Source organism: Sander vitreus, chromosome 23 (assembly GCF_031162955.1).
Source record: "Sander vitreus isolate 19-12246 chromosome 23, sanVit1, whole genome shotgun sequence".
In the NCBI taxonomy this organism is placed as follows: domain Eukaryota; kingdom Metazoa; phylum Chordata; class Actinopteri; order Perciformes; family Percidae; genus Sander; species Sander vitreus.
In genome coordinates, this window is record NC_135877.1 from 4,419,138 (window position 1) to 4,434,771 (window position 15,634).

At 42.2% G+C, this 15,634-nt stretch overlaps 1 protein-coding gene across 1 annotated transcript; it reads right to left on the minus strand.

Moving 5' to 3' along the window:
- Positions 1 to 10,009: 10,009 nt before the first annotated feature.
- phlda1 (pleckstrin homology-like domain, family A, member 1) lies at positions 10,010 to 15,192 on the minus strand. The gene has a single exon (XM_078243129.1). It carries the CDS (start codon positions 15,083 to 15,085, stop codon positions 14,639 to 14,641), a length of 447 nt encoding a protein of 148 aa, XP_078099255.1. The 5' UTR covers positions 15,086 to 15,192; the 3' UTR covers positions 10,010 to 14,638.
- Positions 15,193 to 15,634: the final 442 nt, after the last annotated feature.

Consider the following 15,634-nt stretch of genomic DNA (forward strand, 5'->3'; position numbering starts at 1 on the left):
GTATGTTGCTTAAAAGTTATAAGTGAGTTGATTAAATGTTATTTTGTTATTGCCAATCGTTCTGGACAGCTGATCTTGAATAAAAATTCAGGCTGCTATTTCAATTTTGAATTATTTTTCGCTTTTCGATCTACTGATGTGATGATGATGTAAATGTCAACTTTTGCTGATTAAGGCCAGATTGGACAGTGCGTGTTTGCAGGTTGTAAAACACGAGGCGCACCGCACTGCCTTTTTTGTTGAAGACACTCGATCAGACAGAGCAATGCAGGTTGTGTCTTTTTAAAGTTCTTGCTAGGCCAGATCACTACCACCAAATCACTCAGCTCATACCAGTTATGTTCATATCAGAATCAGAAAAGGGTTTATGTAACTCACAAAGAGGATATATGAAAATGTATTCTCATCAAGCAGCGCAGTTTTACTGACTGCTTTATGAGCTTTCAGTCAGGGTTTTATGAAGTTTTCAGAGACCAAGGTGACACTTCTGCTCTTATCACCAACTTCCTGCTCTAATTGCTGAGAGAGGCTGAGCCAGCACTGTCTCTGCCGGCTGCTTTGGCAACAAGTGCTGCGGTGTGAGTGTAGAGAGAAAGTTAGAGGGAGGTGGTCTAGGACTAAAGCCAGCAAGCACAGAGAGCCAAGTCTACAGTCTACACACACACACTCTTGAGGCACCTTTTTGGAGGGCATGTTGAAATGGAGAATATGACACAGTCCAAGAGTAGGATTTTTTTTTGGAGTGGCAACCAGGATGTATGTCCAGTATTAGCTCTAGTTTTAGCTCTGTTTTGGTCCCCACCAACTCCTGAGAAAAATACCTGTCCCTTATGCAGCTTAATGCTCCACTATCAGACCATGCTGTCTTTTGAAAACAGCTGCCTGCTGCAGCTTAAAACAAACATCATGAGAGTGTTGGAAGTGAACCAAAACAGTAAAGCTGCCATAAAACCAAAACAAAGAGCTGAAAAGACTAAAACACTGCGTAGAGTTGAGGGGAACTGCGTTGGGTGATGCTTCTCTGTGAGTTCATCACTACAAGTGACCCCTTTCATGTGTTACACATAGTAGGGATGTTAATGATTAACCGTTAACTGACATTATAGAATTCTGACCGATTAATACTATCAGTTAAACGGTTAAAAACAATATATTTTTTTTAAGTTATTAAAAACTTTTTATATATAATAATATATTTAATATATATTAACTGCTAGATAACTTGCTAGTGCTAACTTTGCACTAACAAGTTGCGTTTTAAGCTCCCCTGAAAATGGCGAATGATGCCCCTGTACACCGGGACATGTTTGCATAACTGAAAGTCCAATATGCACCCACACACATACACATGGAGAGAAATGGGACAAAACTAGCTGAACTACATTCTCAAAAAGCCATCATCTTCAGCTTTTTCTTTCCATTTGGGTCATTTACATAGACCATAAAAAACAAAGTTTATGTACTACTGAGCAGATGGCTAAGTATTCCTGGATTTTTATATTCTACACTGCACAGCCTGCTAATGGCTAATAACATCACATATAATGGTTTAATAATGCTGAATGGTAAGAATAAAGATCTGAAGTATAGGATTATTCATTTCATGTGCCCCATAAACCTCTACTGCAGAATAATGAAACAATTTAACAAAAACACTCAGTAGTATCCATACTTCATCAGATATCCACACAAATACACAAACAATGTGGCTTTGATTCTGACACACAGCTTGAATAAAGCACAATAAAGCAATCCTACACCTATCTATCTCCCGCCTCCACAGTCAGGAGAAAACAATAACAGCGAGTGTGTGAACAATCTGCTCTCCGTTCTCTGTGCTGATGAGCTGTTTCTCTGTCTGTCGGAGCCCGCTGACGCCAGATGTCCCAGAATAATTGGCCTCTCTTGGTGTACCTGTTATCTCTCTCCACTTTAAATAACGATGGGATCTGAGGGGCTGCTGCAGCCACATCTCATCAGGTGATCCCGATCACAGATATGACACTGATGTGGCTTGATAAGAGTGGCAGCTGTAGAGTCCCTGTAATCTAAGTAATGAATATACTGATAATTATGGCTTCTACACAGCAGTTAACAACAGGTGTGTGCTGTGCTGTGCTGTGCTGTCTGAAAATGTTTCTAAAACAGAGTGAACAAAATATAAAAATAAAACCAGCACAAATCACACTGATAACTGGTTTTTGCAGAGATTGGCATGGCAACCGATCAAGCACATGGAAAGCAATGCATCAGCAGTGCTTTAGTGCATATCTGACCATCACATTGCTTGGCTGAAATCATACAAACAATATTTTTAAAAAAATGTCATACAATCATGGATATATGGGCCTGTATGTTTTATGGAGCATGCTACTGTTTGAGTCCATTCAGTGGATCACATGCTGCATGATGCTGTGCATGTCTAATGAATGAGGCTAAGCACACCACATGTGTTTCATGCATCATACTAACATATTAGCAATGTGTAGTACATCATGCATTGCCTTTAATCAAGGCAAAGTGGGCAACAACCTGAGTTTCACTGTATGATGAATATAGGTTTGGCACAAACACAGAAGTTAGCCACTAATTGGTGATTTTAGTGGAGCATTTAGTAGCTAGAGAGACACTTTTTTTTCAGAGAAGTTGGTGGAGACCAAAACAGAGCTCAATATATTTTATTCACATTCACCAGGTGTCCTGAAATCAAAATTAATGCTAATGTTGCTCTGTGTAAATAGACATTGTATGCAAACTAATTTGCCATAAGTCCCGAATTGTTTTATGATGTAGCCTTAGGACAACATGAAATACTTTATAAAAGAATTGTAAACTGCCACAAAACACAACAGAAGCAGATTTTTTTAATATGGCCTACTTGCAATCTGAGAACCTGGCCCTGCACAATTATAAATGTCTCATATTGTAAAAAGTGAGAAGTCCATGTCTTTTTTATTATGAAGCAAGATGAGGTGCTACATAAATACTGTGAAAGTATCAAAGCGCTCAATCCACAGAGAAATGCACACAGCCTGTATTCAGAAACTGTGCCTTTAAACGAGTCATTGGGACTTCCGTACGGTTGTGATGTCACAACTATATATAGGTAGTATGTGTCGCTACAGTGCCATTACAGTCATTCCCTTGCTGCAATGACCGTGCAGAGACCCTGGCTGCATCTCATAACCCTTATCTGATAGCTCCTCAACTCCTCGGTCGAACCGGAAGTTGTTCTGTCCCTCCTCGGTGAAGGCCGTCTCAAAGCTCTTATTTCTGCCCCGAGGACCGAGCGTCGAGGAGGGATCACCGAGGAGCCATGAGCAATGATACACAATAGCAGCCTTCCCGGAAGCCGTGCAGCTGAAGGAGTTGCTAACTCCGCCCAAACAGCTGACAAATTCATGTGATGCTGAGAAAAGAACGTCTCATCCCTCTAAAACACATTCGCTCGTTGCCTCTCTCCTCTGATGATTTCCTCGCGTCTCTCCCGTGCCTCCTCTGGAGGAGGGACTAAGACGCGAGGAAGGGAGGCAAGTGGAGGAGTCGAGGAGGCAAAGGGTTATGACATGCAACCTCAGAGATCGCAGATGCGAAAGACCCGGAAATGCTGACCAATCAGAGCAGGCTGGGCTTTTTCGGGAGGGGGTCTTAAAGAGACAGGCGCTAAAACGGAGCGTTTCAGACAGAGGGTGAATACAGGTATATTCAGGGAGACAGTATGAGAAAAAAGTTTTTAACAATAGGCCTGTGGTGATACAGGTTTGACTCACCTTTAGCCGCGGGACTCTGTATCACCCACATGACGTCTTCTTGCAAAGCTGGTGGTGATAGCAGCTGTCTGGCTGGTGTCTGATGGCGAAAAGTTTGAAATTGTTACACTGTCAAAAATACCAAATCAATTCACCTTTTCAGGAACTCCTTGACATGAAACAACTCAACTCAATCTCCACCACTGTTCTCCTGGCTCTCCCAGATGTGTGTGCATCAGTGGCCAGCCCCCACGTCATCTTCCTACACATGCCCTAATGCTGCGTTCATGTGGTGTCAGGATAATCGTAAAAACTGGGAAAATTCTGGGAACAGAAAGTCGTCAAAATTGTTTGCTACAGGACTTGCCGAGTTGACGTCATACTACACAGAAACATGGCGGACGAAATTAAATGTTGGGTTGTTGGTAACAAACAATTAATTGATTGCATTTAGCATCAATGTTTTGCTCACATATGATTTGTAATATGGTATTAGGGTTGTAACCGTTAGTTGCTGTCCACATAGGGGGACCTAGATTAGTTAGAAAAGTTATTTATTAGCATTAACAAGATCTAATTCTATATCTAATTAGCGGTGGTTTTAGGGAATGTACTGGTGCAGCAACAAGTCTGGGACAAAATCATAAATATAAAGCTTTAAACTGGAAATTGAAAAGCCCCGCTTCTCGAACGTCGCTGCGACGCTACCAGAATGCATTGCATGGTTTTTTGCCTCCAACGGAGGCAGACGTTGCCTGGGAGGAGACGTTGGGGGCAAAAAACACCAAAGACCTCACGTAGACAATAATGGGAAGCTTGGAAATGACGCTTGGCAGTGGACAGGTACCGTAAAGACTACTGGGCAGACAAAGGAAATCATGTTTATCATTATATCACAGTAGTCTTACCAACAAGCCTTTCAAAAATATTCCGTTTATAGCTCAGTAACCCTCTTATACTGCATTGCTCATAATGTCATTCAGCCCTAATCAGATACAATGGATTCTGGGAAGGTTATTGATTACTAGGAATATCCTGGGATTTATGAAAACATGAATGTAGTACTATAAAATAAACAAGGCATGACAACTTCCATGCACCGTTTGACAGGCAGCGTGGCATACATACAAATGGTCTGTTTATGGGATGGACTAGCTTTGTTTCCTCACCACTGAGCCAAAGATCCAGGACATACTATATCTGCATGGCATGCCGGATCTGATCTCTGATCTGTCCTAACAGATTTGAGTCCAGTTCTGTTGGGGGGGGGAGTGTTTGAAGAATTAATTTTCAAGACTTCAAGAAGAAAACCAAAGCTACTGTGTTATGTCACTGACAAGATGCCACAGGGAAGGGAAAAGTAAGTAAGTGAGCAGTTTATGTGTTTGTGTCCACAGAAGAGAAGGACACACAGGCTTTGAGAGAGAGACTTGTCTGTCAACATGACTCCATCATGATCGTCTGCTGCGGCCCAAACTGGCCAGTTACCAAATGACATAAGCCGGCCAATGCTTGCCTTCCACGCGTCCATCAATCTCAAAGATCAGCTTGATGCTGCAACAGTTTTAGATTAATTTAAGATTAAAACATACTTTATTGATCTTGCAAGAAGAAATTACATTTTTTAACTCTGTTGTTAGTTTTTACACCCATTACACACAGGCCTGAAATACACACACATGCCCAGGACCTATACAATGGGACAGCTGTCAGAGTGAGGGGGCTGCCCATGACAGGCGCCCCGAGCAGTTGGGGGTTCAGTGCCTTGCTCAAGGGCACCTTGGCAGTGCCCAGGAGGTGAACCGGCCTCTCCAGCTACCAGTCCACACTCCATACTTTGGTCTGCACGGGGACTTGAACCGGCGAAGCTAAGTCCCTACAAACTGAGCTACTGCCATTAGCAGTAGCAATATTTGTGGGATAACATTGTGTCACCTAAAATCCATCAGGCAATTAAAAAATCTATTTTTACCCCTCAAAATAGAACGGACACCCAAATATTGCAATAGATTGTTAGTCGGTCGCAGAGCTCCGCAGCACATCCTGTCTGAACAGCCCAATTGGTTAACATGGGCGGCGAAGGGAAGCAGGCAGCACTTCCCAGCGTTTTGGGGTGCTTCTTGCGTCTATATCCTCGACGTTCCACTTCCGGGATTGCTCCGTCGCCAACGGAAATTCCGCCGGATTTCACTCATTTAGGCCAGATATCCGTTGCCTTGGGCTTCCTTTGTGTTGGCGTTCTAACCTCTGGTGGATTTCTGAGGACTATGGTTAACTGCTCCTCAGATCTCTGCAGGGTAAATCCAGACAGCTAGCTAGACTATCTGTCCAATCAGAGTTTTCTGTTGCACAACTAAAACAACTTTTGAACGTACACATGTTCCACCAAAACAAGTTCCTTCCAGAGGCTATTTTGCAGAGGCACCGCGGCTTCTCTCGGTGCTTAGCGCCGCCCAAGTCGATTGTGATTGGTTTGAAGAAATGCCAACCTCCCATCCACGAATGCCATGTGGATTTGCCAGACCCTCCTCCAAGACCCTCCGCCGCGGTAGAGGAAGGCAAAGCGAGACTACTTGTACTGTATAGCAGTACAGAAATATTTGCTATGTAAAGATATAGTGCAGTAATGGCGTCCTGAGCAGAGAATGACGTCGCACTCCCTCTGTGTGCGTCGTAATCAAAGTTTCTCTGTTCTTGATCTTAATAGCCGGTCTGGCCGTGTGTGCATGTTAGTGCACGTGAGTGCCTTGCATATCGGTATCAGACGCCGATATAAAGTGTCAGTGTTTGAGGAGTTAGGACACGTCTGTGAGAGCCGTGTGGAAGCAATCCCAGACCACTTTTTTTCTGGATTGCGTACAGCACCTTTAAGTACTTCCACTTATTCATCAGTTGTGTCACCAACCACAAACAACAAACAAAAGGGGATCTATTTCAATCTGCACACATTGTAGTGTATGTTTAGTATGTTTAGACACACCACGGCGGTCACGTTTTGAGGAATTTGTAAGTTTGGACCCAAATACAGAGGAGGAGATGAGGAGTTAGCAGGGAGAGTCAAAATTATTTAATGATTCAAACAAAACTTACAGTCCACGAAAGCAGGCAGGAAATCCAAAACACGGGAAACAGGGCAAAAAAAAAAGGAATACTAGGAAATAGCACCAGCAAAACAGGCCGAACTTCCAGACACCAAAACACCAGACAAAGTGTGAACATAGACTAACGAGACACAGGTGACATGATGAACAGGTGAAACACATTAGGGACTAATCAGACTCAACAGGAAACAAAGGCACATGAAACCGAACACCACAAAATAATCCAGGGAGTAAAGCATGCGAACATTCACAAGGATGGATCTGGGAAAACTAAACAGAGAACATGGAACAAAAGAGCACAGGCAAAATATAACCATGGACAAGTAACGAGAGCAATGCAGCTAAACAGGAAACGGAGAACAAATTACAGGGAAACAGGAAGCAAACACTGACGTTTGTTGTTCCCCAAAATGAACGGAGTTTGAGAAGGGGAAGGGCACAGAGAGCGGAATGTTATCATGTAAATGTACTTCTGTTGATCCAGACTACGCAGAACATGACGTAGTTGCGTTTGTTCCGTTTTCCCAAAGTCCTACAATATTACGTTACATGTCATTTAGCCGACGCTTTTATCCATAGCGACTTACAATTGCTATATGTCCAGCCCAGTCTCATGCAGTTCGTCATATTGTTATGTTATTGATTCGTGAACAGGACACGATTATGCCGTTTTTTTCGTGTGGTGATTGTGAATTTTAATTTAATGTATTTAAATGGAAGCATATTTCGTGATCACAGCACGACAACGGTAGGGAGTAGTATGAAAAGCAGAAATCAATAAATCTAAATAATGTGACTATTTACGAACTGGCGTGAGACTGGGTTGATATATCAGAGGTTGCACACCTCTGGAGCAACTAGGGGTTAAGGGTCTTGCTCAGTGACACATTGGTTGATGTATTGCAGTGGGAATTGAACCCGGAGCTCCCACATCAAAGGAATGGGTCATATTCACTGCGCCATCACCACCCCCGACGACAATGTGTTTGTTATACCAAAGATTCTCTATAACTAAACTATCTTTGGTCATACCCACTTACCACCCAACCCTGCCTCCTTACACGGAATTTGGCACTCTTATAATTTATACCGTCACCTCACTTCCTGCTTTGCTTACATCATTATTGCTATGACCACTTGTAGCCACCGCCACTATAAACGTAAATATGCGTCCTGATTGCTGAAAATAGTCCCAAATTATTTCTTCCATCTTCTTGGTAAAAAACTACAGTGCCCAGCTGTTTTAGCATATTACTGAGCTGTTTAAAAAACAATATATATAAATATATGTGTAAGGTGGTGTCCTCAACAGGAACCAGAGGGCTTGGGGCTGAGTACCACAGACAGAGCAGGGAAATCAGAAAGTACTGAGAGTCGGACTAACATGGAATTCATTGACAGTAAGAACATTAGAATGTTACCAGCTTTATTCTTTAAAGAACTCATACTCAAATGAAGGTACCAAAATGTAATGTTAAGAGCAGTGTGCAAGATTATTCCTTACTACAAAATAAATCATTTTCATCATTTTCATTTTCAGTTCAATAATACCCAAAAATTGTTCGTAACTATCTTGCCACAGGTCAACAGGTCATATTGGGATGGAGTTGTGAGGATTCAGGAGCTCTGGATTAAAAGCTCTTTGGAAGTCACTTACAGTCACATGCACCTGCTGTCATAAGTTCCCAAGTCTTTCTCCTGATCAAAGAGAGAGAAGGGGGGGTTGAGGAATACGTTGGCAGTCAGAAAGCATGCCACGATGGAGCTACAGAGGCTTCTTACATAAAGTTTGAAGAACAGCTGCTGCTGGGGAGTTCAAAGAGACACACCGCTATGTTGGAGGGATGTCAACAACAAGACAACTTTATCATGTCCTCACTTATCCTTTCTTCACTTTTGTAGGTTCATTTCAACACTGAAAATATATATAAAAAATAAAAAATAAAAAAATAAAAATGATTAGGCATTAGTTGAAATTATAATAATACGAGAAGCAGCCTAGGCCAAAACTGAATACTTGACTTGTAAAAAGAATGAGATGTAAATAGTTTTTCCTGTGAATTACATCCTGAAACGTGCTCACATTTATTTTCGTTTTGTTTGGGTTAAAATAAGTATGTTTGCTATGTAAATTCACTTACGAATGTAAGTTAATGTAAAAAAGTCGCAAAAAGTTGAACAAACATGGGTCTCCTGGGTGAAAGTCACCTGGTTTGGCCATCCACCCTGACCTCTTACCCCAACGCACATACATACATACTCAAGCATGCACATATATACATACATACAGTATATATACACACACACACACACACACACACACACACACACACACACACACACACACACACACTCATATACCCTCATACTCATCTCACCGCATGCATGCGTGTCCCCTTAGTACCAATATGTGCATGTCAAGTATTCAATTTTGGCCTAGGTGGCGTCCCATAAAATAGTGATAAATAGTTTAATGGTGGCTTGTGGATATCGCTGTGCAGTCAATTTGCTTTTCTCTCTTTGTGCTACTAGGTTTAAACATTTATTGTAGTGGCAGTTGATCACCAAAACGTACATGTCTATAGCATTAATATTTCTTGCTTGTGATGTGGTGATCTTTAGCTCTCATTCTAGAGCATCTGCTAAATGTCTGAAATATAAATGCATTTCCATTATGTTTCCTGATTGCACCAGTGTGACTATTGAAAAGAAAAGCAGTATTCAAGAGCTGGAGTAGCAGGTGACTCTGAGGTCCAAACTTCAATATTTAGAGAGACAAGCTGCTCCCTTACACAGCAATGGTCCTCTCCGGCAGCAGCGAACCCTTCATGTGTGTCAGAAAGGATGCCGTCATGTGCACAGCGTTTAATTGAATTAGCTCTGCTTTAGACAGGAGAGCACCCGGAGCCACGTGTGCTTTTGACATTACACGCTGGCAGTGTATCTGAGCGGCAACAACTGGCAGTGAAACCCAATTCTCCACACGGCTTCTACTTTTAGAACAGGAAACAGGGGGTAAAAGGTTCAGCGGTTGTTAAGCATGAAGACCGATAGAGCAGCAGCTAGTTAAACAGGTCATTTAGATGACCCTGCTGAACCGTGGGGCTCTGACACTCGTGCTGCCGAACAAGGAAAGAAACCACACAAGAGACCCTGCTGTTTAATGGAATGTATCTGTTCGAGGTATGAAAATAGATCTCACATTGAAATAAGAAATTGGACAGTGGCTAGAAAGGGCACAGCTATAACTGTGTGAGTAATGATGGCAACAGGAAGGCATGTCAGAGAAGCATCACACCAGTCACATTAGATAAAGGGCACAGCTATTACCCTGTGTGGATGATGACAACAACACGGAGGTATGTGTTGGTTTGGCTGTGATACACCGGCAAGTGGGGAAAGCAGTGGGAAACAATTCCAGAAAACAGGAAACAACATGAGCCATAGTGAAATAACAAGTTTCATGACAGAATGACATCCCTCCATCGTGAAAAAAAACTATAGAGGAATCCGTTACCTGTTGCCCTGTGTGTCACCACCTTCACTTTCACAACAATCACATTATTTAGTCCGTTACTTTTTCTCCTGTAAAGCATGTCTTGCAGTATAGTCGCAGATTAGAGATATAGTTTTATGAACATTTCTCAAAGGCAGAGCTGCTATGAGACAAAAATAATCTGATTGGTTGTGGTAAATGTCAGTGGGTGGGGCCTAAGAGTCTGTTGGCAACAGAGACACCATAGAGCATCTTTTTTTGCCAAGTTTGAATTGCCAAGGAGCAACTCAAAGTACAAGTCAAAATACAAAAACGTTCACCGCATTTGTGATGTTGAAAGTCAGCAATTAGCTAAGTAGCTTCAAACATATTTATTTTGTATACAAAACTTTCCAGCACTTGTCACACTTTTTTAGCCAAGGAAAATTACAAACTATCAGAGAAAGGATTCTAAACATGACCACTTTCAAACCATGGTTTTCCAAGAGAGAGTGATAAAATAGAACCTTAGCAGTGCAGCAATTTTACCAAACCCCAGGAACAGCCTCTTAGCTGGGAGCTGATTCTGGCCTAGTGGCCCACATGGGACACACTGAACCAGAAATACTATTTCCTATACACAAAAGAAACGTCTTTAAAACAATGAATGCATCACAAACACTCTGAAACTACTCTCTGTTTTATCACAATTTCAGCCTTTAGGTCCAATAAACATTAAAAACACAGGAAGAGCTGTATTGTAGTGAATTATTTTTGTGCTATTCATGTGTACTAGGAGTCAGGAAGAAGTCAATCGACTCTAAGAAAGACTCTAATGTGCATTGAACATTTTTGCCGTATGTCCCCAGTGAGTGAACCTTCTGGAATGAATGGGGCATAATCTTGGAACATGGTATCCTGCTCTAACAAAGGCCCAGAGTGGTGCAGCAATATACATCCACAGTTTTGACCCAGTTGTGCCACAGTTCAAGAAATATGTGGTTCAAGAAGCTTGATGACGAAGAGACTACTCACAGGACTAGTTGGCGAACTCCTGAAGCTGGCAAACTAAACGCTAACAAGTTAGCCTGTCTGGAACAAGCGAGTACTAGACATAGATAGTCATAGATCTCTTGTTACTAATAGTGCGAACCATTTACCTCGGAACTCCGGAGCAGGGAATGACGTCACACCCAAGTTGACCGCGTTCCATTAAAACAAGTCTGATTTCACAGTGGGGTTTGCTCTATCCAGGTTAGCCATTGTTAGCAATACCAGTTGATAATGCATTTGGCTGTTTTTTTGTGTGCATACAAACAGCGTAACATGTCCACAGATAGAAGTTGGACAGTACTGTGCTTAAGACTTATTTAATGATACACAAATAAGACAAATGTGCTAATAAACTGTATATTACTACAGCTTTCACTGCTGTTGTATATTTACAGTCTATGCTGTTGATCCACAGAGCAGCCATGTTGGATTTCGAGCTTGGGGTACTGTGAGGTGCTCTGACTTCACTACTCTGAAATCCGTTCAGAAGGGATGTTTCCGACTTAGAACTCGGAAATTCCGACTTCTGAGTACAAATGGAATACACCCTTCGTAGCTAGCACAGTAGCTCACTTACAGTAAGCAAGCTAGTTAGCAAACTATCCAACTTACAGTAAGCCATCTCTTTAGAACAGTAGCTAACTTACAGTAAGCAAGTTAGTTAGCACGGTAGCTACCTTACAGTAAGCAAACTATCACAGTAGCGAATGTACAGTAAGTAAGCTAGTTAGCACAGTAGCTAATTTACAGTAAGATAATTAGCTAAGTAGCTAACAAAAAGTAACTACGCTAGTTAGCACAGCAGCTAACTTACAGCAAGCAAGCTCGTTAGCACAGTAACTAACTTACAGTAACGTTAAGCAAGCTCGTTAGCACAGTAGCTTACATACAATAACATTACGCAAGCTAGTTAGCACATTAGCTACATTGCAGTAAGTAAACAATTTAGAACAGTAGAACCTGTTTTTCAAGAGACCTATGTGTACCATATGTCTTATACTGTCTACAGACATTGCCTCTTTTGTGCAGCAGTTATACTAACTCTGAAAAAGCAGGGCTAAATAAAATTAGGTGCAACACATGCAAACAAAATAGTCATGCAGGTGTCTCATCATATAGTATTTTAGTAGGCTATAGTATATTCTGAGCTGTAACACTGCACGAGAAAGAAAATGTAATGATTCTTTGGTTCAGTTGAAAAACAAGGACGATGACACAAATGTTAGTGGTAAGGAAGTGATCTGACTAACTTACAGCAACCATCCTAATTATGTAAGCTTATTCCCTATGGACTTGTGTGTAACATGTGGTCTAGGAACCTCAGAGCAAGGATTTCTTGTTCCACTCTAGCAACAAACACACGGAACATTCATCAACAACATAGTATTATTTTTATAGAAAATATATATACATCTAATAAATAAGGGCTAACCATCGCACGGTAGAGTACAGTTGTCTTCTCACATGCTTTTTGTCCATCAGTCTTTTGTTAAATAAGTCTCTGTATTGAAAAGGGGAAGCTGGCCTGTGTGGAAGAGGGGTTCTGCTGGAGAATGGAGGTCTGTGGTGAAGCGGCAGGAGGAGATATTCATCCTCCAGCTGAGTCTCCAATTAACCTGCGGATGCAATCAATTAGACAGACTGCAGACTGGTGATTCCTGACACAAGAGGCAACATGAACTCAATATACAGTAACAGTAACAGGACCTCAGGCTGCTCATTTCATTTCAACAGTCTTGCTCGAACCATTAACGCCAACTCACACTAACATAATGGCACTAAACATAATTTCCCTCACTTTATGTGGAAGTTTTAACTGAGTATACATGTATTTCTTACATAAAAGAAACAAGCATGAGAGAGGATCACTGCTCAGCAGGGCCGTAGATAGGATTTTAGAAATACTGAGGTCATTAATCACACTTCCTCTTCAGATTTTGATCAGAAACCAAAAAATTAAGCCTATAAAATGTTTTAAAATTTGAATTTGTCATATTTTAAGTACTGCTTATGTTCCAAAGCTTTCCCTAAACTGCCAGTAATAAAGTTTTAGTGGGGAAATAGTTATACATTTAAATTATTTCTCTGTTGGTCTAAAAATATTAACATTTGAATTAACTAAGTCTAAAAATACTGGATTCAGCCTTACATGTTAATAATTACAAAAGTGAAATATTAACTGTATCAACATTGCTAAAATTCCCAAATTCTTGGAAGAAATACAGAAGACATGACCTCAGAGCTCAATGGTAGCTACGGCCGGCTGCTCAGGAAAGTGAAGCCCTGATCTTAAAGAGTAATAATACTCAAATATCTATCATGGCAACTGTGGTTTTTGACCAAAGTCAATCTAAAAAAAAAACTAAAAAAACTGTCACACTGTCTCCCTTCAACTCAAAGCCTTTGCAGGACCCCTGTTTCCAACATTGTATCACAATGACAGAATAATAACATGTGTCCACATTGTTTGGTCCATTGATGTTTGGCTGGGTTGAAACCTCAGTGTGATACCAAATCACCATGTGCCATAGAGAGCCATGTGCATGGAAATGTGTTGTCCAAGCAGACACAAAGCAGCTTATCTGACTGATAACACAAGTTTGAGTGAGATGAGCTGCTGTGGTGTGTAGTAGGACTGTAAAGCTCCATACACTTTGATTAAACTCTGATGTGGCCATTGCTTTTTTGCGCGCAATTTGCGCGTCATTACGCTTAGAGTCACTGTGGCATATTTTAACATGTTCCAACAGCGGTTCACTCATGTAAATCGATTTTCAAATGGTTATATAAACAATTGTTCATCTTTCCTTTATTGAGTAATTACGCGACATGCGCAATTTAAATCTCTTTATCTCCGCGCGTAACGCCAGATGTTAAGGATAAGGAGAAGCCCTCCTTGTATGAAATATCAAACCTGTCTGGTAATGGATATATCCAGCATATTTTCCGGCGGAGGCCTACAGCAGAGACTCCCAAAGTTTTCTTTACGCCAAAGTAAATCCATATTTTGTACGATTTCGTGCCCTTCTGCCAGCATATTCGCTCAGGATTTGATCTGTGAGGGAGCACTGTGACCTATGACGAAAACAGAAGTCCTCATTCATAGCACAAATATCCAGGGAATCAAAGAAAAACCGAAACATGGGTCCTTAATCTGCCAATGGATCCCCAGACCTGGGGAGCCCCCCTCAATCTCGCGTTCTCTGGAGCTGTCTTACCGCTAATAATGGTGCACCAAAGTCCGCGGGACTCGCCGCATGTCACGCAACGTTTGGCGAGCTGCGGACCGTCTTCTGACCGGGCATCTGCACGACAAGCAGCTGCTGCTTCTGCCGGGTGGACTTGACGGCCAGGATCGCCTGCCGGTTCTTGTACTGGACCATCTGCAGGGTGATCTCCGCGTTCCAGCCCTCGTCCTGCGGGCACCTGAAGTCGATCTCCTTCCCTTCCAGCATGACCACCGTGAAGTAGACGTACTTGCCCTTCCGTTCCACGCAGTCCACCGTCTTCATGTTGGCGAAGTGCAGCTCCTTGACTTTGCCCGTGTCCCCGCCGCCGTGCTGCGGCTGGTCGTGCTGCTTAGGCGGCAGCAGCAGCACGCCGTCCTCGGTCAGGACGCAGCGCTTCTTCTTCCAGAGCTGCAGCAGCCCGTCGCTTCGCTTCTCCAGCAGACCTTCCTTGAACACCTTCCTCCCGTTTTCCAGCATCTTCACCTGGACGCTTCCAGCTCCCTGGCTGCTTCAGTGGGCGGACGGACGGATGTCTATCCCGGAGCAGGCGGAGGCATGAGATGCGGCTCTGACTGCGGTGGTGTGAGTAGTGTTGGTTGTAGTGAGGAGGCTGCCTGTCTGGCTGCTGGTCAGTGTGTGAGGGGGTTTGGGGCGGGAGGGGTGTGCGTGCACCGCCCCCCTCAGAGACACACAGCCTCCTGAGACACTGACGACAAGAACAGCCTACTCATAATAGGCTAACGATTTTATTTTTTATTTTTGACAGCCACTATATTATTTTGAAATTTGTGTTTTAAAAGCACAGCGAATATGGCCAATACACAAAACAGCAGTTTGTAGGCTAGCCTACTGTATAGTTTATGAATGCATAAACACTTTCATATTTTAGCCTTTTAACATTAGGCTATACATGTTTGTTTTTTGTTTTTTAAATGTAGGCTATACACAAAGCTATACAATCTAAAAAAGTAACACTTTACAGGAATGCTCTTCATTACAAAATAATAATCTATAGCGTTCACTTCA